The following is a 27023-nucleotide window of genomic DNA, read 5'->3' on the forward strand; positions in this document are numbered from 1 at the left end:
CAGACTGAATTGGTCCACCCACACAGACAGCATCTTGAAGAAGGCGCAGCAGCAATTAACGGCTTGTCACCAAAAGCACTCAAACTTCTACAGATGCACAATCGAGAGCATCCTGTCGGGCTGTATCACCGCCTGGTACGGCAACTGCTCCGCCCACAACCGTAAGGCTCTCCAGAGGGTAGTGAGGTCTGCACAACGCATCACCGGGGGCAAACTACCTGCCCTCCAGGACACCTGCACCACCCGATGTCACAGGAAGGCCATAAAGATCATCAAGGACAACAACCACCCGAGCCAATGCCTGTTCACCCCGCTATCATCCAGAAGGCGAAGTCAGTACAGGTGCATCAAAGCTGGGACCGAGAGACTGAAAAACAGCTTCTATCTCAAGGCCATCAGACTGTTAAACAGCCACCACTAACATTGAGTGGCTGCTGCCAACACACTGACTCAACTCCAGCCACTTTAATAATGGGAATTGATGGGAAATGATGTAAAATATATCACTAGCCACTTTAAACAATGCTACCTAATATAATGTTTACATACCCTACATTATTCATCTCATATGTATACGTATATACTGTACTCTAGATCATCTACTGCATCCTTATGTAATACATGTATCACTAGCCACTTTAACTATGCCACTTTGTTTACATACTCATCTCATATGTATATACTGCCCTCAATACCATCTACTGTATCTTGCCTATGCCGCTCTGTACCATCACTCATTCATATATCTTTATGTACATATTCTTTATCCCCTTACACTTGTGTCTATAAGGTAGTAGTTTTGGAATTGTTATCTGGATTACTTGTTGGTTATTACTGCATTGTCGGAACTAGAAGCACAAGCATTTCGCTACACTCGCACTAACATCTGCTAACCATGTGTATGTGACAAATAAAATTTGATTTGATTTGATTTTTTACCATAACACACCACTAGGGAGCAGTATAATAAGACACCACTATGTAGCAGTACCATAACACACCACTAGGGGGCAGTACCGTAACACACCACTCGGGAGCAGTATCATAAGACACCACTCGGGAGCAGTACCATAAGACACCACTAGGGAGCAGTACCATAAGACACCATTAGGGAGCAGTATCATAAGATACCACTAGGGAGAAGTTCATACGACACCACTAGGGATCAGTATCATAAGACACCACTAGGGAGCAGTATTATACCACTAGGGAGCAGTATCATAAGACATCACTAGGTAGCAGTACCATAAGACACCACTAGGGATCAGTATCATAAGACACCACTAGGGAGCAGTATCATAAGACACCACGAGGGAGAATTTCATACGACACCACTCGGGATCAGTATCATAAGACACCACTAGGGAGCAGTATTATACCACTAGGGAGCAGTATCATAAGACACCACTAGGGAGCAGTATTATACCACTAGGGAGCAGTATCATAAGACACCACTAGGTAGCAGTACCATAAGACACCACTAGGGATCAGTATCATAAGACACCACTAGGGATCAGTATCATACGACACCACTAGGGATCAGTATCATAAGACACCACTAGGGATCAGTATCATACGACACCAATAGGGAGCAGTATCATAAGACACCACTAGGGAGCAGTATCATAAGACACCACTAGGGAGCAGTATCATAAGACACCACTAGGGAGCAGTACCATAACACACCACTAGGGGGCAGTACCATAAGACACCACTAGGGAGCAGTACCATAAGACACCACTAGGGAGCAGTATCATAACACACCACTAGGGAGCAGTATCATAAGACACCACTAGGGAGCAGTATCATAAGACACCACTAGGGAGCAGTATCATAAGACACCACTAGGGATCATAAGACACCACTAGGGAGCAGTATTATACCACTAGGCAGCAGTATCATAAGACACCACTAGGTAGCAGTACCATAAGACACCACTAGGGAGCAGTACCATAACACACCACTAGGGAGCAGTATCATAAGACACCACTAGGGAGCAGTATCATAAGACACCACTAGGGAGCAGTATCATAAGACACCACTAGGGAGAAGTTCATACGACACCACTAGGGATCAGTATCATAAGACACCACTAGGGAGCAGTATTATACCACTAGGGAGCAGTATCATAAGACACCACTAGGTAGCAGTACCATAAGACACCACTAGGGAGCAGTACCATAACACACCACTAGGGAGCAGTATCATAAGACACCACTAGGGAGCAGTATCATAAGACACCACTAGGGAGCAGTATCATAAGACACCACTAGGGAGCAGTACCATAACACACCACTAGGGAGCAGTATCATAAGACACCACTAGGGAGCAGTATCATAAGACACCACTAGGGAGCAGTATCATAAGACACCACTCGGGAGCAGTACCATAAGACACCACTAGGGATCAGTATCATAAGACACCACTAGGGAGCAGTATTATACCACTAGGGAGCAGTATCATAAGACACCACTAGGGAGCAGTATCATAAGACACCACTAGGGAGAAGTATCATAAGACACCACTAGGGAGCAGTACCATAAGACACCACTAGGGAGCAGTACCATAACACACCACTAGGGGGCAGTACCATAAGACACCACTAGGGAGCAGTACCATAAGACACCACTAGGGAGCAGTACCATAACACACCACTAGGGAGCAGTATCATAAGACACCACTAGGGAGCAGTATCATAAGACACCACTAGGGAGCAGTTCATACGACACCACTAGGGATCAGTATCATAAGACATCACTAGGGAGCAGTATTATACCACTAGGCAGCAGTATCATAAGACACCACTAGGTAGCAGTACCATAAGACACCACTAGGGAGCAGTATCATAAGACACCACTAGGGAGCAGTATCATAAGACACCACTAGGGAGCAGTATCATACGACACCACTAGGGAGCAGTATCATACGACACCACTAGGGAGAAGTTCATACGACACCACTAGGGATCAGTATCATAAGACACCACTAGGGAGCAGTATTATACCACTAGGCAGCAGTATCATAAGACACCACTAGGTAGCAGTACCATAAGACACCACTAGGTAGCAGTACCATAAGACACCACTAGGGAGCAGTACCATAACACACCACTAGGGAGCAGTATCATAAGACACCACTAGGGAGCAGTATCATAAGACACCACTAGGGAGCAGTATCATAAGACACCACTAGGGAGAAGTTCATACGACACCACTAGGGAGCAGTATCATAAGACACCACTAGGGAGCAGTATCATAAGACACCACTCGGGAGCAGTACCATAAGACACCACTAGGGAGAAGTTCATACGACACCACTAGGGATCAGTATCATAAGACACCACTAGGGAGCAGTATTATACCACTAGGGAGCAGTATCATAAGACACCACTAGGGAGCAGTATCATAAGACACCACTAGGGAGAAGTTCATACGACACCACTAGGGAGCAGTATCATAAGACACCACTAGGGAGCAGTATCATAAGACACCACTAGGGAGAAGTTCATACGACACCACTAGGGAGCAGTATCATAAGACACCACTAGGGAGCAGTATCATAAGACACCACTAGGGAGCAGTATCATACGACACCACTAGGGAGAAGTTCATACGACACCACTAGGGATCAGTATCATAAGACACCACTAGGGAGCAGTATTATACCACTAGGCAGCAGTATCATAAGACACCACTAGGTAGCAGTACCATAAGACACCACTAGGGAGCAGTACCATAACACACCACTAGGGAGCAGTATCATAATAATAATAATAATAATAATAATAAGACACCACTAGGGAGAAGTTCATACGACACCACTAGGGATCAGTATCATAAGACACCACTAGGGAGCAGTATCATAAGACACCACTAGGGAGAAGTTCATACGACACCACTAGGGAGAAGTTCATACGACACCACTAGGGATCAGTATCATAAGACACCACTAGGGAGCAGTATTATACCACTAGGGAGCAGTATCATAAGACACCACTAGGGAGCAGTATCATAAGACACCACTAGGGAGCAGTATCATAAGACACCACTAGGGAGAAGTTCATACGACACCACTCGGGATCAGTATCATAAGACACCACTCGGGATCAGTATCATAAGACACCACTAGGGAGCAGTATTATACCACTAGGGAGCAGTATCATAAGACACCACTAGGTAGCAGTACCATAAGACACCACTAGGGATCAGTATCATAAGACACCACTAGGGATCAGTATCATAAGACACCACTAGGGAGCAGTATCATAAGACACCACTAGGGAGCAGTATCATAAGACACCACTAGGGAGCAGTATCATAAGACACCACTAGGGAGCAGTATCATAAGACACCACTAGGGAGCAGTATCATAAGACACCACTAGGGATCAGTATCATACGACACCACTAGGGATCAGTATCATAAGACACCACTAGGGAGCAGTATCATAAGACACCACTAGGTAGCAGTATCATAAGACACCACTAGGTAACAGTACCATAACACACCACTAGGGGGCAGTACCACAAGACACCACTAGGGAGCAGTACCATAACACACCACTAGGGAGCAGTACCATAACACACCACTAGGGAGCAGTATCATACGACACCACTAGGGAGCAGTATCATACGACACCACTAGGGAGCAGTATCATACGACACCACTAGGGAGAAGTTCATACGACACCACTAGGGAGAAGTTCATACGACACCACTAGGGATCAGTATCATAAGACACCACTAGGGAGCAGTATTATACCACTAGGGAGCAGTATCATAAGACACCACTAGGGAGCAGTATCATAAGACACCACTAGGGAGCAGTATCATAAGACACCACTAGGGAGAAGTTCATACGACACCACTCGGGATCAGTATCATAAGACACCACTCGGGATCAGTATCATAAGACACCACTAGGGAGCAGTATTATACCACTAGGGAGCAGTATCATAAGACACCACTAGGTAGCAGTACCATAAGACACCACTAGGGAGCAGTATCATACGACACCACTAGGGATCAGTATCATAAGACACCACTAGGGATCAGTATCATAAGACACCACTAGGGAGCAGTATCATAAGACACCACTAGGGATCAGTATCATAAGACACCACTAGGGATCAGTATCATAAGACACCACTAGGGATCAGTATCATAAGACACCACTAGGGATCAGTATCATACGACACCACTAGGGAGCAGTATCATAAGACACCACTAGGGAGCAGTATCATAAGACACCACTAGGGAGCAGTATCATAAGACACCACTAGGTAGCAGTACCATAACACACCACTAGGGGGCAGTACCATAAGACACCACTAGGGAGCAGTACCATAAGACACCACTAGGGAGCAGTACCATAACACACCACTAGGGAGCAGTATCATACGACACCACTAGGGAGCAGTATCATACGACACCACTAGGGAGAAGTTCATACGACACCACTCGGGATCAGTATCATAAGACACCACTCGGGATCAGTATCATAAGACACCACTAGGGAGCAGTATTATACCACTAGGCAGCAGTATCATAAGACACCACTAGGGAGCAGTACCATAACACACCACTAGGGAGCAGTATCATAACACACCACTAGGGAGCAGTATCATAAGACACCACTAGGGAGCAGTATCATAAGACACCACTAGGGAGAAGTTCATAAGACACCACTAGGGAGCAGTATCATAAGACACCACTAGGGAGCAGTATCATAAGACACCACTCGGGATCAGTATCATAAGACACCACTTGGGAGCAGTATTATACCACTAGGGAGCAGTATCATAAGACACCACTAGGGGGCAGTATCATTACACACCACCAGGGAGCAGTACCATAACAAACCACTAGGGGACAGTACCATAACACACCACGAAGTGGCAGTACGAAAACGCAATGCTAGGACGCAGTACCATAACACACCACTAGGTGGCAGTGACATCCAGTTGACATCCAGTCCCTCTGCTACCTACTTTCCTCTCTGTTTGGATCCAAATTAAATGGACATTGACTTTACAACACAGAGATTATCATGTACCATTATGTTTCTTATTGTCTTATGTGTATTTCAGCCCAGGTGTATTTCAGCCCTTGAAAAGGTAAAAAGAGAATAGCAGAGTCTAAGAAATAATATAAGTGTATACGGATGAATTAATATATTATTACATTTATTTGTGAATGAGCGAAAGTGCAAAGAAGTGAGTAAATTAGAGTAAGTCAAAAGGCATGAATGAATATGGATTACGGAGCCAGTTGAGTTGTGTGTGCATGTGTGTGTCTGCCAGTCAGTGCCTGTGTTGTGGCTAGTTTGTTTGTTGATTCAAAGCTGCATAGGCATGTGTTGATCATTCAGTTTGGCCTCTGTAAGAATCTCAGGGAGGAACTAGTCTGCTCTGTCTCAGACCCTGATTGGCCTTGACAAGAAATCCTCTTCAAAGACAGCTCCAAACAACAACAATGATTGATTTTCAGCAAGGATCGGGGGACCAGGAGTTGGTGGAAAAGGGTGTGTTTTGACTCAAGTTTGAGATTTCTGAAAAGCTGATCTGAAATATTGCCACGAAGGCTATTGATCTAAGTGTCAGACGTGAGCTACTGAGTTTGACTGTTAATGACATTTAATCAATGCGCTACCAGCCGACTGACTAATGTAATGGAGAGACTGACTGCCTAAGAGAGGAAGCTCATACTGCTCAGACACACACACACACACCTGTACACCAACACACACACACTAACATGCACACATACAGTACCAGTCAAAAGTTTGGACACCTACTCATTCAAGGGTTGTTCTTTATTTGTACTATTTTCTACATTGTAGAATAATAGTGAAGACATCAAAACTATGACATAACACATATGGAATCATGTAGTAACCAAAAAAGTGTTAAATCAAAATAGATTTGAGATTCTTCAAAGTAGCCACCCTTTGCCTTGATTACAGCTTTGCACACTCTTGGCATTCTCTCAACCAGCTTCAACAGTCTTGAAGGAGTTTCCACAAATGCTGAGCACTTGTTGGCTGCTCTTCCTTCCCTCCGCGGTCCAACTCATCCCAAACCATCTCAATTGGGTTGAGGTCGGGTGATTGTGGAGGCCAGGTCATCTGATGCAGCACTCCATCACTTTCCGTCTTAGTCAAATAGCCCTGTGGTTGTGGTTGCCATGCTGGTTAAGTGTGCCTTGAATTCTAAAGAAATCATAGACAGTGTCACCAGCATAGCACCCCCACACCATCACACCTCTTCCATGCTTCACGGTGGGAACCCATCACGGAGATCATCCGTTCACCTACTCTGAATCTCACAAAGACACGGTAGTTGGAATCAAAAATCTCAAATTTGGACTCATCAGACCAAAGGACAGATTTCCACCGGTCTAATCTTCATTGCTCATGTTTCTTGGCCCAAGCAAGTCTCTTCTTATTGGTGTCCTTTAGTGTGTTTCTTTGCATTTGACCATGAAGGCCTGATTCACACAGTTTCCTCTAAACAGTTGATGTTGAGATGTGTCTGTTACTTGAACTCTGTGAAGCATATATTTGGGCTGCAATTTCTGAGGCGAGTAACTCTAATGACCTTATCCTCTGCAGCAGAGGTAACTCTGGGTCTTCCTTTCCTGTGGTGGTCCTCAGGAGAGCCAGTTCATCAGTTTCATTATAACGCTTGATGGTTTTTATGACTGCACTTGAAGAAACTTTCAAAGTTCTTGAAATGTTCTGCATTGACTTACCTTCATGTCTTAAAGTAATGATGGACTGTCGTTTCTCTGCCATAATATTGACTTGGTCTTCTACCAAATACCAGCTTCTGTATACCAAATACCAGCTTCTGTATACCAAATATACTTCTGTATACCACCCCTACCTTGTCACAACACAACTGATTGCCTCAAACATTTTAAGGAAAGAAATTCCACAAATGAACTTTTAACAAGGTACACCTGTTAATTGAAATGCACTCCAGGTGACTACCTCATGAAGCTGGTTGAGAGAATGCCAAGAGTGTGCAAAGCTGTCATCAGGGCAAAGGGTGGCTACTTTGAAGAATCTCAAATACCAAATATGTTTTGATTTGCTTTTTGGTTATGACATGATTCCATATGTGTCATTTCATAGTTTTGATGTATTCACTATTATTCTACAACGTAGAAAATAGTAAAAATAAAGAACAACCCTGGAATGAGTAGGCGTGTCCAAACTTTTGACTGGTACTGTACACAAAAGCAAATCAACTCCTTGCTACAGAGCGTAAAGTCCATGTATTGCTAAAACATACACAAATGGAAAGATGATTGAATTAGTCTTTGTGAACATGTAGTGTTATTGTAAGAGGATGAAGTACAACCCAACCAGCACACATACAAACACACACACACACTTAACACTCTCCCCTTGACATGACCATCTGACAAAGCTAATCTACCATCTAATGCAGCAGGTAGGAGGGTCTGTGGAGGGACATGGGTATCGAAGATTGGCTCTGTTATAAGTACAACTAGCGGGGAGGATCTCAATTCTACTTCAATCCAGTCAGTTTAGCAGAATATTTGAGTTTTTTCTGCAGTTCCATGGTAACTCCCCACTCAACTCCTCTAGCCTCTTCTACTTCAATCCAGTCATATTTGAGTTTTTTCTGCAGTTCCATGGTAACTCCCCACTCAACTCCTCTAGCCTCTTCTGCTTCAATTGAAAAAGTCCTGAAGACAAGGGGTTGCCATTAATGACACATTGGACAACAGTGAGAGTACCTGCCTGGTGTCGGTGGTATCTGTTCTGGCTATAGGACACAATGTTCTGTTGGTCATAATCTGTAGCTACTAATCTGATAGAAAATGGTTGTCTGTCTCCCACACACACACACACACACACACACACACACACACACACACACACACACACACACACACACACACACACACACACACACACACACACACAAGATAACACAGCAGGAACTGTGTGGCCACCGCAATGACGCACAGCAATCGGCTGAGTGCCATGTTAAATACTTCCCTGTAGCCCATTCAGCCAGAGCACAGGGAAGACCCCTTTCTGCTTTATGAATTCAACAATGTGTGTGTGTGTGTGTACCTGGAAGAATCCTGGAGGTACAGGACCCACTGGCATTCCCTCTCCTGTGGAAAGGTTCCCAAGAATGGGACTGGGTGCTGCTGCTGCACTCTGGAACACACACACACACACACACACACACACACACACACACACACACACACACACACACACACACACACACACACACACACACACACACACACACACACACACACACACACACAGTAAGTGAGGTTAGACCATGGTGGTGGTGGTGGTGTATCAGTGACACACCAATCTAACAATGCTCCAAAGACATCCAACATCCCACCAACAGGAGACCAAAATAATTGCCACCAATATCCCACAATATCTTGGCAAACTCAACCTCCCAGAGCCCTAGTAAAATCCATAATCCAGCGCATGACTACTTATTATACAGGAGCAAATCATAACAGTATCCCAGTTTCTTTGCTATCATGTCATGATCAAATGAGCCTCCCTCCTCTGTCTCGGTGGTCTCTTTCCTGTGTGTTTCTGCCGGCCTCCCTGGTTATTTTTACTCCTTATTTGTTTTCCCCCAGACAGGAGGTGCGGGCACATTTCACCACTGCATCGGACTGCTTCCTGTGCTATTTTACAAACTCCCCAATATTACCAAGTCCCAAACATACCACCAGACAATGCCTATGGGCAGGGAGGCAGGGAGATGGCCACAGACAGGAGCGTATTTAATGGTAGAGGAGGGAAGCAAAATGCTGGTGGTCTGCAAAGAGGTGTTATCAGTGGTGAGTGACAGTAAAGATAGTTACCGCCCTTCAGTTGTCCTCTCTCTCCCTGTACATTCTCTCTCTCGCTCTCTCTCTCGCTCCCTCTTTCTCTCCCTAGGCATAGACTGGGTGTAAAAAGCCGCTGTGAGACAGACCCAAACTCTCTGAAGTTTCCGCTGGCTGACTTTTTAGGTCAGACTGCAACACAGTTACCCCTTTCCTCCCCCCACTCCACTTACCCCCCCACACTTCCATGTCATCCTCTTTTGTCTCTCCCACTAATGTTTGGGGACAGCATACATACAATTATTGTGTTGAAATAGCCATTTACTTTCATAAGGTACTGCTCTATGTGTAAACAGAGTTTGTGTATTTTGCCTAAACAGATAGGTATGGAATGATGGCTCAGTGGTGGAGAACGTTGTTCAGGAAAGGTGTGTTAAATAAGTGTGTGTGTGTGTGTGTGTGTGTGTGTGTGTGTTCAAAGTAATGCACTCTGGAAGTGTTACTGTTTTTTCCCCCTGCCTCTGTTTCTCCTCTAACTCCGGTTTACCCAGCATGCTTTTCACTCACTGGCAGCCTGGAGGTCTGCTGAGTCTGCTGAGAGTAAGAGAGAAAGAAAGAGCGAGAGAGAGAGAGAGCGCGCGAGAGAGAGAGCGCGAGAGAGAGAGAGAGAGAGAGCGAGCGAGAGAGAGCGAGCGAAAGTGTGTGTACCTGTGTTCATGTGCGCAAGAAAGAGGGGGGAATATCTACCTGACCTGCTGACAAGGCAGCCTTTGCCAAATAAAGCAACAAGAAAAACATTACCAAGATATTCCCTGCCCCCACAGCACAGCAGCCTCCTCCATGGGGATAAACAACAACAATAACCTCCCAGCCCCAAAGCCCCTGCAACACACTACACAGAGAGTCTCTACACAACAAGCTCCCAGCCCCAAAGCCCCTGCAACACACTACACAGAGTCTCTACACAACAAGCTCCCAGCCCCAAAGCCCCTGCAACACACTACACAGAGAGTCTCTACACAACAAGCTCCCAGCCCCAAAGCCCCTGCAACACACGACACAGAGAGTCTCTACACAACAAGCTCCCAGCCCCAAAGCCCCTGCAACACACTACACAGAGAGTCTCTACACAACAAGCTCCCAGCCCCTGGCTAAAACACAGAGCTCCCACAGGAGTTGTTTTAATTTATTTCTGAATTAAACTGAACGTCACCTCAACCACACACATACCTTTTAAGCTCTCATTAGGAACACAGTTGGTAAGTCTTACGTACGCCAGGTTGGACTGTGTGTGTTTTGTGTGTTACCATGGTTTACAGATTAAACAATGCCATGTGTACACACCGATATCGAAAAACGATATAGAAGAATTGAACAAGATTCTTATATATTCTAACTGGAATGTGTAACTATATGGCAGCAAATACAAGATTCATAGAAGATGATTGTAATATCTGACATATGTTGCATGTATTGTATTAAAAAAACATACAAAAGACACATACAGTGGGGCAAAAAAGTATTTAGTCAGCCACCAATTGTGCAAGTTCTCCCACTTAAAAAGATGAGAGGCCTGTAATTTTCATCATAGGTACACTTCAACTATGACAGACAAAATGAGGGGGAAAAATTTCAGAAAATCACATTGTAGGATTTTTAATGAATTTATTTGCAAATTATGGTGGAAAATAAGTATAGGCCTCTCATCTTTTTGAGTGGGACAACTTGCACAATTGGTGGCTGACTAAATAATGTTTTGCCCCACTGTACGTACCTACCTACCTACCTACCTACCTACCCTACCTACCTACCTACCTACCTACCTACCTACCTACCCTACCTACATACATACATACATACATAGTTGAAGTCAGAAGTTTACATACACTTAGGTTGGAGTCATTAAAACTTGTTTTTCAATTACTCCACAAATTTCTTGTTAACTTCTTGGTGACAGGGGGCAGTATTTTCACATCCTGATGCCTGCTACTTATCCCCAGAAGATAAGATATGCATATTATTAGTATTTGGATAGAAAACACTCTGAAGTTTCTAAAACTGTTTGAATCATGTCTGAGTATAACATAACTTATGTAGCAGGCGAAACCCAGAGGACAAACCATTCAGAATTTGTTTTGTTTTGAGGTCACTCTTTTCAATGGTTTTCAATGGGAATCCAGATTTCTAAGGGACCTTATTGCAGTTCCTACCGTTTCCACTGGATGTCACCAGTCTTTAGAAATTGGTCGCTAGCGTCCCACATATCCCAGAGGGGTTAACAAATTATAGTTTTGGCAAGTCGGTTAGGACATCTACTTTGTGCATAACAAGTCATTTTTCCAACAATTGTTTACAGACAGATTATTTTACTTATAATTTACTGTATCACAATTCCAGTGGGTCAGAAGTTTACATACACTAAGTTGACTGTGCCTTTAAACAGCTTGGGAAATTCCAGAAAATGATGTCATGGCTTTAGAACTTCTGATAGGCTAATTGACATCATTTGAGTCAATTGAAGGTGTACCTGTAGATGTATTTCAAGGCCTACCTTCAAACTCAGTGTCTCTTTGCTTGACATCATGGGCAAATCTAAAGAAATTAGCCAAGACCTCAGAAAAAAATTGTAGACCTCCACAAGTCTGGTTCATCCTTGGGAGCAATTTCCAAATGCCTGAAGGTACCACATTCATCTGTACAATCAACAGTACGCAAGTATAAACTCCATGGGACCACGCAGCCGTCATACTGCTCAGTTCTGTCTCTTAGAGATGAACGTACTTTGGTGTGAAAAGTGCAAATCAATCCCAGAACAACAGCAAAGGACCTTGTGAAGGTGCTGGAGGAAACAGGTACAAAAGTATCTATATCCACAGTAAAACGAGTCCTATATCGACATACCCTGAAAGGCCGCTCAGGAAGGAAGAAGCCACTGCTCCAAAACCGCTATAAAAAAGCCAGACTATGGTTTGCAACTGTACATGGGGACAAAGATTGTATTTTTTTGAGAAATGTCCTCTGGTCTGATGTAACAAAAATAGAACTGTTTGGCCTTAATGACCATCGTTATGTTTGGAGGAAAAGGGGGACGCTTGCAAGCCAAAGAACACCATCCCAATTGTGAAGCACGGGGGTGGCAGCATCATGTTGAAGAGGTGCTTTGCTACAGGAGGGACTGGTGCACTTCACAAAATAGATGGCATCATGAGGTAGGAAAATTAGGTGGATATATTGAAGCAACATCTAAGGACATCAGTCAGGAAGTTAAAGCTTGGTCGCAAAACAAAGTCATGGTATTGGAGTGGCCATCACAATGCTCTGACCTCAATCCCATAGGAAATGTGTGGGCAGAACTTAAAAAGCTTGTGCGAGCAAGGAGGCCTACAAACCTGATTCAGTTACACCAGCTCTGTCAGGAGGAACGGGCCAACTTATTGTGGGAAGTTTATGGAAGGCTACCTGAAACATTCTTTGCTAAATTATTGCTTGAGAAATTGCCCTTTGCTAAGAAGCGGTTTGTTTGTTTTTGAAATTTTAATTGAAAACAATCATGGTAAGGTACATAATTGTTACCTAGAAATGATTTGATATTGAGATAAAAATGGCTGCATTAGACCTTTTAAGGTTTGAGTTCTGAGGTGTTTGATGTGACTGAGGAAACCTGAAGCAACCTCCCACTCAGAACAACACCTGGACCTCCTGGCAAACTCATTTGTCATCTAAATTATTCACAGCACCACTCTGGAGGACAGGGTTACACTACACTAACCATATTGTTACAGGGTTACACTATGCTAACCATACTGTTACACTGATCTCAGGACAGTCTAGTATTACACTAAAACCTCAGCATCCATTCTACAGGTTAACAGAGTGATCTTGCATTCCAAACTCCCTATGCCTCTGGTCAAAAGGTGTTCACACTGTGCTATATATAGTACACTTGGAAAGTATTCAGACCCCTTCCCTTTTTCCACAATTTGTGAATTGTAACTTTTTTTCCTCTTCAATCTACACACAATACCCCCTAATCACAACATGAAAACATGTTTTTAGAAATTTCCGCAAACTTATTTAAATAAAAACAGAAATACATAAGTATTCAGACCCTTTGCTATAAGACTCGAGCTTAGGTGCACCCTATTTCCATTAAACATTCTTGAGATGTTTCTACAACTTGATTGGAGTACCCTTGTGGTAAATTCAATTGACTGGATATGTTTTGGAAAGGCACACACACCTTTCAATATAAGCCTTAGACCGCTGTGCCACTCGGGAGCCCCCATATAAGGTTCCACAGTTGATAGGGCATGTCAGAGCAAAAACCAAGCCGTGAGGTCGAAGGAATACTCCGTAGAGCGCCGAGACAGTATTGTGTCGAGGCACAGATCTGGGAAAGGGAACAAAACATTTCTGCAGCATTGCAGGTCCCCAAGAACACAGTGGCCTCCATCATTCTTCAATGGAAGAAGTTTGGAAACACCAAGACTCTTCCTAGAACTGGCCGCCTGGCCAAATTGAGCAATCTGAGGAGAAGGGCCCTGGTCAGGGAGATGACCAAGAACCCGATGGACACTCTGTCAGAGCTCCAGAGTTCCTCTTTGGAGATGGGAGAACCTTCCAGAAGGGCAACCATCACTGCAGCACTCCACCAATCAGGCCTTTATGGTAGAGTGGCTAGACAGAAGCCACTCCTCAGTAAAAGGCAAACTGACAGCTCGCTTGGAGTTTGCCAAAAGGCACCTAAATGACTCTCAGAATATGACAAACAAGATTATCTGATCTGACGAAACCAAGATAAATTCTTTGGCCTGAATGCCAAGCGTCACATCGTGAGGAAACCTGGTAGATCCCTACGGTGAAGTATGGTGGTGGCAGGACATGCTGTGGGGATGTTTTTCTGCGGCAGGGACTGGAAGACTAGTCAGGATCGAGGGAAAGATGAGCAAAGTACAAAGAGTTCCTTGATGAAAACCTGCTCCAGAGTGCTCAGGACCTTAGACTGGGGAAAGGTTCACCTTCCAACAGGACAACGACCCTAAGCCCACAGCCAAGATAATGCAGCAATGGCTTCGGGACAAGCTTCTGAATGTCCTTGAGTGGCCCAGCCAGAGCCCGGAATTGAACCCGATCTAAATCTGTGGAGAGACCTGAAAATAGCTGTCCAGCGACGCTCCCCTTCCAACCGGACAGAGCTTGAGAGGATCTGCAGAGATGAATGAGAGAAACTCCCCAAATACAGGTGTGCCAAGCTTATAGCGTCATATCCCAAGAAGACTAGAGGTTGAAATCGCTGCCAAAGATGCTTCAACAAAGTACTGAGTAACGGGTCTGAATTCTTATGTAAATGCATATTTCAGTTTTTTATTTGTAATACATTTTCAAAATTTCTACAAACCTGTTTTTGCTTCGTCATTATGGGGTATTGTGTGTAGATTCATGAGGGGGAAAAACTATATCATTTTAGAATAAGGCTGTAACGTAACAAAATGTGGAAAAAGTCAAGAGGTCTGAATACACTGTATAATGTGCCTTCAGAAAGTATTCATACCCCTTGACATTCTGTTGCGTTACAGCCTAAATTAGAAATGTATTACATGTATTTATTTTCTCACCAATCTACACACAATACTCTATAATGACAAAGTGAAAGCATGATTTTATACATTTTTACAAATGTATTTGTCTGGGCTTTCACATTCTTGTTCTGAAGCCATTTCAGTGTTGCTTTGACTGTATGCTTGGTGATCATTGTTCTGTTGGAATGTAAATCTTCGCCCCCAGTCTAAGGTCATTTGCACTCTGAAGCAGGTTCTCATCAATGATTTGCGCTTTTAGGACAAAGACTTAAATGTTTGTCTCATCAGACTTCAGAATATTTTGCCTTATGCAAACTCCAGGTGTGCTGACATGTGCCTTTTTCTCACGAGTGGTTTCTGTCTGGCCAATCTCCCAAACTGCCCAGATTGGTGAAGTGCTGTAGAGATTGTTGTACTTCTGGCAAGTTATCCCATCTCAGCCAAGAAACTGTAGGTTCTGTCAGAGTGTTCATTGGGTTCTTGGTCACCTCCCTGACCCATGGTCCTTCTTGCCCGGTTACTAAGTTTGGTCAGACGACCAGCTCTAGGCAGAGTCTGAGTTGTTCCATATTTTTGAATTGGCCACAGGTGGACTCCAATCAAGTTGTAGTGAAGTCTCAAGGATGATCAAAGTAAATTGGATTAACCTGAGCTCAATGCCATTGCAAAGGGGTGTGAATACTTGAGAAATTAGATATTTCTGTATTTTAATTTTCAATACATTTGCAAAACTTTTGAAAAATTAGTTTTTTAAAATATTTGTCATTATGGAGGTATTGTGTGTAGATGGATTACATATATTTTTCTCACCCATTTTGAATTCAGGCTGTAACACAAGAAAATGTGGAATAAGTCTTTGTGAAAATGGACACCTGCCTGCTGGACTGCACCAGTTCCTGTGCCCCTTTGTTTTCTGTATGGCTTGTATGTTTCTCATTTTAATTAGCATGATGATTAAGTAAAATAGGAATGAAACTGGAGTAACTGATAAAACTGAAAGCAAAATATCGAGAACTTAACTGTGGGAATCGATTGATGTTTGGAACTTGATTGCCACGTTTTTTTTTGTGGCTATGGACACAGTTTCTGTATCCCAATTTGCCCGAGAAGAATATATGGATATTTCTGTTCAGATTATTTTTCTCTTTTTCCCGTGTGTCCACTCCGCTGCCTACGTAGCTGCTGTACTGAGTGCGCTGCTGCGGCTCCCCATTCCTTCGTCGCATTTGTCTGGTGACTGGGGTAGCCTACAAACTTCACGTTGTAGGCAAAACTGTTCGAACTGTCTATTACATCCCATGGCTCAGTAAGCAAGAGCGTGATTTCATGTTTTTTTTTTTCCAGGAGGGGAGTAGGCTACATGCAGCTATTTACATGTTGTACACAAAATACATTATTGATGTGATCGTACAAAGTTAGGTTGTCAGTATTGCAAACATAACCACGACACAAAGACGCAGTCTAGCGATGTAATGTTCTTCTTAGCTAATGAGTTACATTATTTATTCTCTATTTACTTCTCTATTTACTCTCACCACAATATCGGCATAACTATGGCACCGCTCAGCTGCCTAGAACGTTTGGCTGCCCAGAGGTGGAATGCAGCAAGACGGACACGTAGTCTAATTAGCGATTGAATGTTTTTTTTTTTTCATCATCATTGCAAACATTGGCCAAACTGTGCAGGAGGCAGACAGCCAAGTAGTGTTCTTTTTCCAGAAACTACGATATGGCAGCAATTATAAAGATTAGCCTACTTCATCACACAAAATGTGTAGAGTAGGGACTGCGTCCTGCTTGTGCAACTGCGATATACGTTTCAACAGACGGACAGAGAAAGTTTTCGCCTTCATAATATATATGTTTTGGAATGGTTGTTCAAATCGCCGCAGGTTTTTTTTTCTCTCCAGCTGTTCAGAAATGTGAGGCAGAGATGGGCTACATCATCATGGTTCAGAAGAGGGTGAGTGAAGGGAGGGGGGGTATGAGCAGCAGCTATGTTAGAAAAAGGAATATGTGTGTAAAAATAACACATGAGCAGAAAGTGATCCGAATCCTTATCTTTAAGAAAGAGGTTTCCAGAGTGGCGTGGGGGCGAAAACTCCGTAGCCACGGCCTAAAAATGGATGTTTAAAACTGTTCCTTTGTGGTCTGCCTCTACTTCAAGCTGCCTGCTCAACCCAGATTCCAAATAACTTGTCAAGTCTCCACCCTTTTACATATACTGTATCTATCTACTGTACAGTTTTATCTAACTTTTTATCTCTATCCTTCTCATTACTTATTCATCTATAGCTATTCATTTCAATATTTTTCTATTAATTCCTATAGTAGCACTATTCTGTGCATCTGCATTCTTTGTGTGTCTCCAAGTGTGTGTGTGTGTGTGTGTGTCAGGATAGAGTGGCGTTTCTCAGGTGTGTTCCAACACTGGGAGGGAGGAACTCATGTCAGCTGATTACAGAAGAGAATAAAGAGACTCGGATAGACGTGAGTGGAATCCCAACACACTGTGTCGTCTCTGTCTCACTGTCTGGATCACTCTGTCTGACTCAACACTGGCTCAAAAAGCAAAACTGTCTCACTCTGCCTTGCTCATCTTCTATACTACCTAACTCTGTCTCACCCTGTGTGTGTGTGTGTGTGGGGGGGGGGGGGGTCATACTGGTCTCAAGGTCACCATTACCACAGGAAATACAAATGACACCGCACAGGAAGGAACTCACTAACAGCTCCCTCCCTCTCTCCTGTGCCCTCGACCCCCACCATTTTCTTCACTCCCTCCATCCTCTCAAATGCCATTAGTCCACTTCCTGAATGAGAGAAGAGGAAATGGAGAAAAGATGCCCCTGTGCATGAAACACACACACACACACACACACACACACACACACACACACACACACACACACACACACACACACACACACACACACACACACACACACACACACACACACACACACACACACACATCTGGGTTTGGCGGGTCTGAATTGATTTTGTTGAGGAAAACAACATGGTGTAAATAAGAGTATCAAGTTACTATTTGGTCATTACTCTGTAGACTAATGGTGTGTGTGGGAACATGTGCGTGTATGGGGTTGGGGCCGTTCCCTAGAACTGTACTGAGAATGGAAACCAGTAGTGGTGGAAACAAAACGCTAAGACTAAGCCAGGAGAGAAAAGACCGGTTGTGCTTGTCTGAGAGATGAGAAAATTCCTTTGCTTTTACCATGCATTATTCACCATGCATTATTCAACGTCTCCCATGGCGACCAGAGACATTTCAGCATGCTTCACTATTCACTCCTGAGCCAGCGCTCGCTCACTGCCCAACTCACTTTTCAATTTCAAGGCAGAAAGGTTTATAGGGCGACCGCACTTCCTGATTTGACCTCATTTTAGATTTGGTTCATTAAGAAATGCTCGTTGTCATGATGACTGAATTGAAACGTGAGTTGGTTTTGGGGTGTGGTTTGATGTGGGTGTCTCTTGTGTTTTCGCAGGGGGGAAGAGTTACTTTAATTATTTCGTCCATTAACTTCAGCCGGCTGGTGTGAGACCGTGGCAAAATTGGATTGACTTTGGATAGCCTATCGCCGGGGCTAGTTAAAATGACACAATGTAAATGGAGACAATATTTTCATGTTGCACATCTTTTAGTTGTCTAAAAGATGTGCTTGGAGAAGCCTAATTACCGTGACTAAACTGTCAGGTGGAATTTGACTGCCTTCATGACTCAAGATCGATGGTGTGGCGGTAATAGGATACCCGCAACAGCCCTACATCACTGCATAAGGTGATGTGTGTGCACGTGCTGTGTGTGCACGTGCTGGTCATGGCTCACAACAACACCATCATCCCAGACACCATGGACCCACTCCAATTCACATACTGCCCCAACAGATACACAGATGACGCAACCTCTATTGAACTCCACACTGCCCTCTCCTACCTGGACCAGAGGAACGCCTATGTGAGAGTGCTGTTCATTGACTACAGCTCAACGTTCAACACCATAGTGCCCTCCAAGCTCATCACTAAGCTAAGAACCCTGGGACTAAACACCTCCCTCTGCAACTGGATCCTGGATTTCCTGACGGGCCGACCCCAGGTGGTAAGGGTAGGCAACAACACATCTGCCACGCTGATCCTCAACACGGGGGACCCTCAGAGGTGTGCTGAGTCCCCTCCTGTAATCCCTGTTCACCCACAACTGCGTGGTCATCATTAAGTTTGCTGACTACACAACGGTGGTAGGCCTGATCACCGACAACAATGCGACAGCCTATAGGGAGGAGGTCAGAGACCTGGCAGTGTGGTGCCAGGACAACAATCTCTCCCTCAACGTGAGCAAGACAAAGGCGCTGATCGTGGACGGCAGGTAAAGGAGGGCTGAACACGCTCCCGGGGCTGTAGTGGAGCGGGTTGAGAGTTTCAAGTTCCTTTGTGTCCACATCACCAACAAGCTATCATGGTCCAAACACACCAAGACAGTCGTGAAGAGGGAACGACAACACCTTTTCCCCCTCAGGAGACTGAAAAGATTTGGCATGTGTCCCCAGATCATCAAAAGGTTCTACAGAAGCACCATCGAGTGCATCCTGAACGGTTGCATCACCGCCTGGTATGGCAACTGCTTGGCATCCGACCATAAGGCGCTAATGCTTACGGTCCAGTACATCACTGAGGCCAAGCTTCCTGATGTAACGGATGTGAAACGGCTAGCTTAGTTAGCAGTGTGCGCTAAAATAGCGTTTCAATCGGTTACGTCACTTGCTCTGAGACCTTGAAGTAGTAATTCCCCTTGCTCTGCAAGGGCCGCAGCTTTTGTGGGGCGATGGGTAACGATGCTTCGTGGGTGACTGTTGTTGATGTGTGCAGAAGGTCCCTGGTTCGCGCCCGGGTATGGGCGAGGGGACGGTTTAAAATTATACTGTTACACTGACATCCAGCACCCTTATACCAGGCAGTGTCAGAGGAAGGTACAAAAAATGGTCAATGACTCCAGTCACCCAAGTCATAGACTGCTCTCGCTGCTACTGCACAGTAAGCGGTACTGATGCACCAAGTCTGGAACCAACAGGACCCTGAACAGATTCTACCCCCAAAACATAAGACTGCTAAATAGTTAACCAAATTGCTACCCGGACTATCTGCATTGACCCCTTTTGCACCAACTTTCTTTTAACTCTTTACATAAGCTGCTGCTGCTACTGTTTGTCTATCCTGTTGCCTAGCCACTCTATTCCAAATACATTCCAATGCCTTAAAAAAACACTTGACTTTTTCCACATTTTGTTGTGTTACAGTCTGAATTTAAAATGGATTCAATTGAGATTTTGTGTCACTGGCTTACACAAAATAGCCCCTAATGTCAAAGTGAAATTGTTTGTAGACATTTTTACAAAAAAAGAAAAAGCTGAAAAGCCTCGAGTCAACAAGTATTCAACCACTTTGTTACGGCAAGCCTAAATAAGTTTATGAGTAAAAATAAATTTTATGGACTCACTGTGTGCAATCATTCTTTTAATGACAACCTCATCTCTGTACCTCACACATATATTGTTGAGAAGCTATAAGGTCCCTCAGTCACGCAGTGAATTCCATACACAGATTAAACAAGGGAGGTTTTCCAATGCCTCGCAAAGAAGGGCACCTATTGGTAGATGGGTAGAAAATAACAGACACTGAACATCCCTTTGAGCATAGTGAAGTTACTAATTACACTTTGCATGGTGTATCAATAGACCCAGTCACTACGAAGATACAGTCATCCTTCCTAACTCAGTTGCCGGAGAGGAAGGAAGCCACTCAGGAATTTTTCACCATGAGGCCAATGGTGACTTTGAAACAGTTAAGAGTTTAATGGCTGTGATAGGAGACAACTGAGGATGGCTCAACAACATTGTAGTTACTCCACAATATTAACCTAAATGACAGAGTGAAAAGAAGCTTGTACAGTATAAACATATTCCAAAACATGCATCCTTTTTGCAATAAGGAACGAAAGCAAAAACTGCAACAAAAAAAAGTGAGCCCCTAATCGAACCCACAAATGCTTAATGCTCCAGATACTCAACTCGTCTAAAAGAAGGCCAGTTTTATTGCTTCTGTCCTAACATAATTGCAAAAGGGGTTTCTAATGATCAATTAGCCTTTTAAAATGATAAACTTGGATTAGCTAACACAATATGCCATTGGAACACAGGAGTGATAGTTTCTGATAATGGGCCTCTGTTAATGGAACAACTACATAGGCGTACAATCGTCTGTTTCCAGCTACAATATTCATTTAAAATATTTAACAATGTCTACACTGTATTTCTGATAAATTTTATGTTATTTTAATGGACACAAAAACAAGGAAATGTCTAAGTGACGCCAAACTTTTGAACGGTAGTGTATATTTAATCAATTTTTAATTCAGACTAACACAACAAAATGTGGAATAAGTTGAGCAGGATAAATACTTTGAGGCCACTGTATCTATCTCAATTACCTCGTACACCTGCACACCGACTAGATATTGGAACCCCAAGTTATCATTACTCATTGTGTATTATATTTTATTACATGCTATTCATTTTCTATTATTTCTCCATTTTCTTCCTCTGCATTGTTGAGAAGTGAGCATTTCACTGTTGTTTACGAACCATGAGACAAATACAATTTGATTTGATGTGTGTATGTGTCCTGTCCTGTGCCATAACAGTCAATGGGAAACAAACATGTTGAGATGGAAGTAAGAGTTCTCATGCTCCTCTCAGATCTCTGCTGTTTAGCCAAAATATCCGGCTCAAACTCAGGAAAGGAGTAAATATTTATCACATTCAGGGTGCACGTCCACAGAGACAGACCACAGAGAACCCTTCAGTTAAATAACTTCGCTCTTATCTATCCCTCCATTAGGAAAACAGAGAGAGATGGTTTGACTGGGTGCATGGGAAATAGGTAGTGAGATTATAACATCTTTCTTTGACTGTGAATCCTAAAATCAGTCTCAATCTACCTCTCGCTCTTTTTTATAGTTCCTTCTTATTTTTAGTTCCACCGTCTCGGTCTCTCCCTCTCTTGCCATATCTCCCTCTTGTTACATTCCCTGTCTCCTCCCCTATCTCTCCTCTCTTCACTAGTATCACACAGGGTGACCATATTTTAAAATACCCAAATGCAAGACATTGGGATGATTTTGCGGTACATTCAAAAATGTCCTGCAATATCTGGGACTATTTGGCCGAGGAAACATTTCTGGTTGGTCTCAGGGAATGTAAAATAGTTAGGAAGGGAGACTTTTAAAAACGGGATTAAGTGAAGTAGCATGTTCGTTCCATGTAAATAATTCCTTTTGCATCCCTCTATTTTAAGTAAAAGCCTGTTATATTAAATTAAGCGTCCTTTAATATAGACTGCATGGAGAATTCAATAAATAAGATTTTTTTATATGAATAAAGGCTTGCTAAAGTGTTTTGAACATCTAATAGACAATTCATAGTGAAAAAGCAGGTGACCTGGTCCTAATCTTTTTGGCCATTTTCTGGTGTTTTATGGCAGAAAACTGAGTGTGTGGAGCATAATACGCCAACCCTGTTACCCATAGATAGACAGGCTAGAAATGTTAAAGCAATATTATTATTATTATAATTTTTTTTTTTATGAAGCTTGCATTCAATTGCCGCTCCCTGCTGCACAATAGTTTCCATTCCCCCTGTCACAAGGAGATCTGGCACTTAATAGGCACTTTTCATATTTAACCTCTTGAGATGGGAAAAATGTTGCTTTTTATGAAGTTGAATGTGATTTGTTTTTTTTTTTTTTACCAAGTTACACTTCTCAAGAGGCACCGAATTGGTGGAATAACCAATATCAGATGTCAACAATGATTGGAGAAATGTTTGAAGACCCAGTGCAGTCAAAAACGTGATTACCCTGTGTTTTATATGCACTACATGACCAAAAGGTATTTGGACACCTACTCATCGAACATCTCATTCCAAAACAATGGGCATTAATACGGAGTTGGTTCCCCCCCTTTGCTGCTAAAATAGCCTCCACTCCTCTGGGAAGGCTTTCCACTAGATGTTGGATTATTGCTGCGGGGACTTGCTGCCATTCAGCCACAAGAGTATTAGTGAGGTTGGGCACTGATGTTGGGCGATTAGGCCTGGCTCACAGTTGGCGTTCCAATTCATCCCGAAGATGTTTGATAGGGTTGAGGTCAGGGCTCTGTGCAGGCCAGTCAAGTTCTTCCACACCGATCTCGACAAACTATTTCTGTATGGACCTCACTTTGTGAGCGGGGGAATTGTCATGCTGAAATAGTAAAGGGGCTTCCCCAAACTGTTACCACAAAGTTGGAAGCACAGAATAATCTAGTATGTCATTGTACGCTAATTAAAAACATTAAAAACAACCCCAGATCATTATTTCTCCTACACCAAACTCTACACTATGCATTCGGGCAGGTAGCGTTCTTCTGCCATCCGCCAAACCCAGATTCATCCATTGGACTGCCAGATGTTGAAGCGTGATTCATCACTCCAGAGAACTATTGCTCCAGAGTCTAATGGCGGCTAGCTTTACACCACTCCAGCTGAAGATTGGCATTGTGCATGGTGATCTTAGGCTTGTGTGCTGCTGCTCGGCCATGGAAACCCAATTCACGAAGCTCCCGACGAACAGTTATTGTGCTGACGTTGCTAACAGAGGTAGTTTCGAACTCTGTAGTGAGTGTAGCAGCCGAGGACAGACGATTTTTACATGCTGCGCACTTCAGGACTCGAGAGTACGGTTCTGTGAGCTTGTGGGGCCTACCTCTTTGTGGTTGAGCCATTATTGCTCCTAGACGTTTCCACTTCACAATAACAGCACTTACAGTTGACTGTGAACCAATAAGAAATAGTTCCAAACCTTTCTGCCAATAACAGCTAGTTTTTAGTTTTCCCCTCCCCACACAGACACTCCCAGACAGTTTCTTTAGAAATTGCATTTTGACTGAAAACAATCAATCAGTACTTAATACTTAATTGATACCCAGAAATAATTTGACATTGAGATAAAAATGGCTGCATTTTGCCTTTAACATCACCAGTACCACATCCTTATGATATACAGTGAGTGTACAAAATATTAGGAAAGCCTTCTTAATTGGATTGCACCCCCTTTAGCCCTCAGAACAGCCTCAATTCCTCGGGGAATGGACTCTACAAGGTGTCGAAAGTGTTCCACAGGGATGCTGGCCCATGTTGACTCCAATGCTTCCCACAGTTGTGTCAACTTGGCTGGATGTCCTTTAGGTGGTGGACCATACTTGATACACAGGAAAATGTTGAGTATGAAAAACCCAGCAGCATTGCAGTTCTTGACACACTCAAACCGGTCCGCCTGGCACCTAGTACCATACCCCGGCACTTAAATCTTTTGTCTTGCCCATTCACCCTCTGAATGGCACAGACATGGAGCAGGTGTTCCTAATGTTTTGTACACTCAGTGTATATCTTGTCATATGCGTAACGGGACTGCAAAAGAGACCAGTTGGAATGTCAATTCTCATCAAATGAACATGAAGTCTGACTGAAATAATAAAATGAAAATATATTTTAAAAAGTGTTCATTTTTTATTAAATGCGGGACTGTCCCGCACAATCCGGGAAATGTGGTCACCTTAGTCACACTACTCTACAGCACAATAACCCAAACAGCCCCTGTACTGTTCCATCACAGGGCAATGTTGATATACAGTATGTACTGTACCTGCTGTCTCACTCAGGTAATTGAAGGTGGGTCTATAGCAGCATCAGCAGTAGTTAGGACCCTAACTGACTGCATTCCTTTTGTCACTGATGTCATTATCAGCCATCGTAAACATCTCTCAGCCATAAAGCCATAGCAGTAACACACACACACACACACACACACACACACACACACACACACACACACACACACACACACACACACACACACACACACACTATAATACGAGAGGTGGGTCTGTGGGCAGATGCTGCGTCAGATACACCCATCCAGAGATTTATTTGAGTGTAAATGATAGCCACAAAGGGCTAGGAGCTGCACTGAACTGCACTACTCTTCCACAATCTGACCTGGTCTTCCAACGCAAAGAGGAGATAAGAGATTTAGACTGAGCACAGAGGGGAAGAGATTAAAGTCCTAGTGAGGTGGAGTCAATATCAAATCTTTTCAGATGGGTGAAAGACACTGTCCTGGGTGGATTCTGTGGTACTATGATACAGTGCATTCGAAAAGTATTCAGATCCCTTCACTTTTTCCACATTTTGTTACGTTACAGCCTTATTCTGAAATGGATTAAGTAAATGTTTTTCCTCATCAATCTACACACAATACCCCATAAAGACAAAGCGAAAACAGGTTTTCAGAAATACCTTATTTACAAAAGTATTCAGACACTTTCCTATGAGACTCGAAATGGAGCTCAGGTGCATCCTGTTTCCATGGATCATCCTTGATGTTTCTACAACTTGGAGTACACCTGTGGTAAATTCAATTGATTGGACATTATTTGGAAAGGCTTGTCTATATTTGTATTTATTGTTATTTAACATTTATTTTACTAGGCAAGTCAGTTAAGAACAAATTCTTATTTACAATGATGGCCAAACCCTAACCAGAACGACGCTGGGCCAATTGTGCGCCGCCCCATGGGACTCCCGATCATGGCCGGTTGTGATGCAGCCCGGGATCGAACCCAGGTCTGTAGTGATGCCTCTAGCACTGCAATGCAGTGCCTTAGACCGCTGTGCCACTCGGGAGCCCCCATATAAGTTCCCACAATTGACAGTGCATGTCAGAGCAAAAAAACAAGCCATGAGGTAAAGGAATTTTCCGTAGAGCTCCGAGACAGGATTGTGTCGAGACAAGATCTGGGGAAGGGTACCAAAAAATGTCTTTAGCATTGAAGCTCCCCAAGAACACAGTGGCCTCCATCATTCTGAAATGGGAGAAGTTTGGTACCACCAAGACTCTTCCTAGAGCTGGCCTCCCGGCCAAAACTGAGCAATCGGGGGAGAAGGGTTTTGTTCAAGGAGGTGACCATGAACCCGATGGTCACTCTGACAGAGCTCCAGAGTTCCTCTGTGGAGATGGGAGAACCTTCCTGAAGGACAACCATCTCTGCAGGACTCCACCAATCAGGCATTTATGGTAGAGTGGCCAGACGGAAGCCATTCCTCAGTGAAAGGCACAGGACAGCCCCCGTGGAGTTTGCCAAAAGGCACCTAAAGGACTCTCAGAATATGACAAACAAGATTATCTGGAGTGCTTAAAACAAGATTGAACTCCTTGGCCTGAATGCCAAGCGTCACATCTGGAGGAAACCAGGCACCACTTAACACCTGGCCAATGCTATCCCTAAGGTGAAGCATGGTGGACGCAGCATCATGATGTGGGGATGTTTTTCAACAGCAGGGACTGGGAGACTAGTCAGGATCGAGGGAAAGATGAATGGAGCAAAGTACAAAGAGTTCCTTGATGAAACCCTGCACCAGAGCGCTCAGGACCTCAGACTGGGTCGAAGGTTCACCTTCCAACAGGACAATGACCTTAAGCACACA

General features: G+C 43.7%; 1 protein-coding gene across 1 annotated transcript in view; it reads right to left on the reverse strand.

Moving 5' to 3' along the window:
• LOC124034202 (single-stranded DNA-binding protein 2-like) overlaps positions 1 to 27023 on the reverse strand; it is a 94979-nt gene that overhangs the window by 11516 nt on the left and 56440 nt on the right. Inside the window, exon 5 of the mRNA XM_046347077.1 lies at positions 9111 to 9200. Coding sequence (XP_046203033.1) covers positions 9111 to 9200 — 90 coding nt within the window. The remainder of the gene's footprint in view (positions 1 to 9110; positions 9201 to 27023) is intronic.

Source organism: Oncorhynchus gorbuscha, linkage group LG04 (assembly GCF_021184085.1).
Source record: "Oncorhynchus gorbuscha isolate QuinsamMale2020 ecotype Even-year linkage group LG04, OgorEven_v1.0, whole genome shotgun sequence".
NCBI lineage: Eukaryota > Metazoa > Chordata > Actinopteri > Salmoniformes > Salmonidae > Oncorhynchus > Oncorhynchus gorbuscha.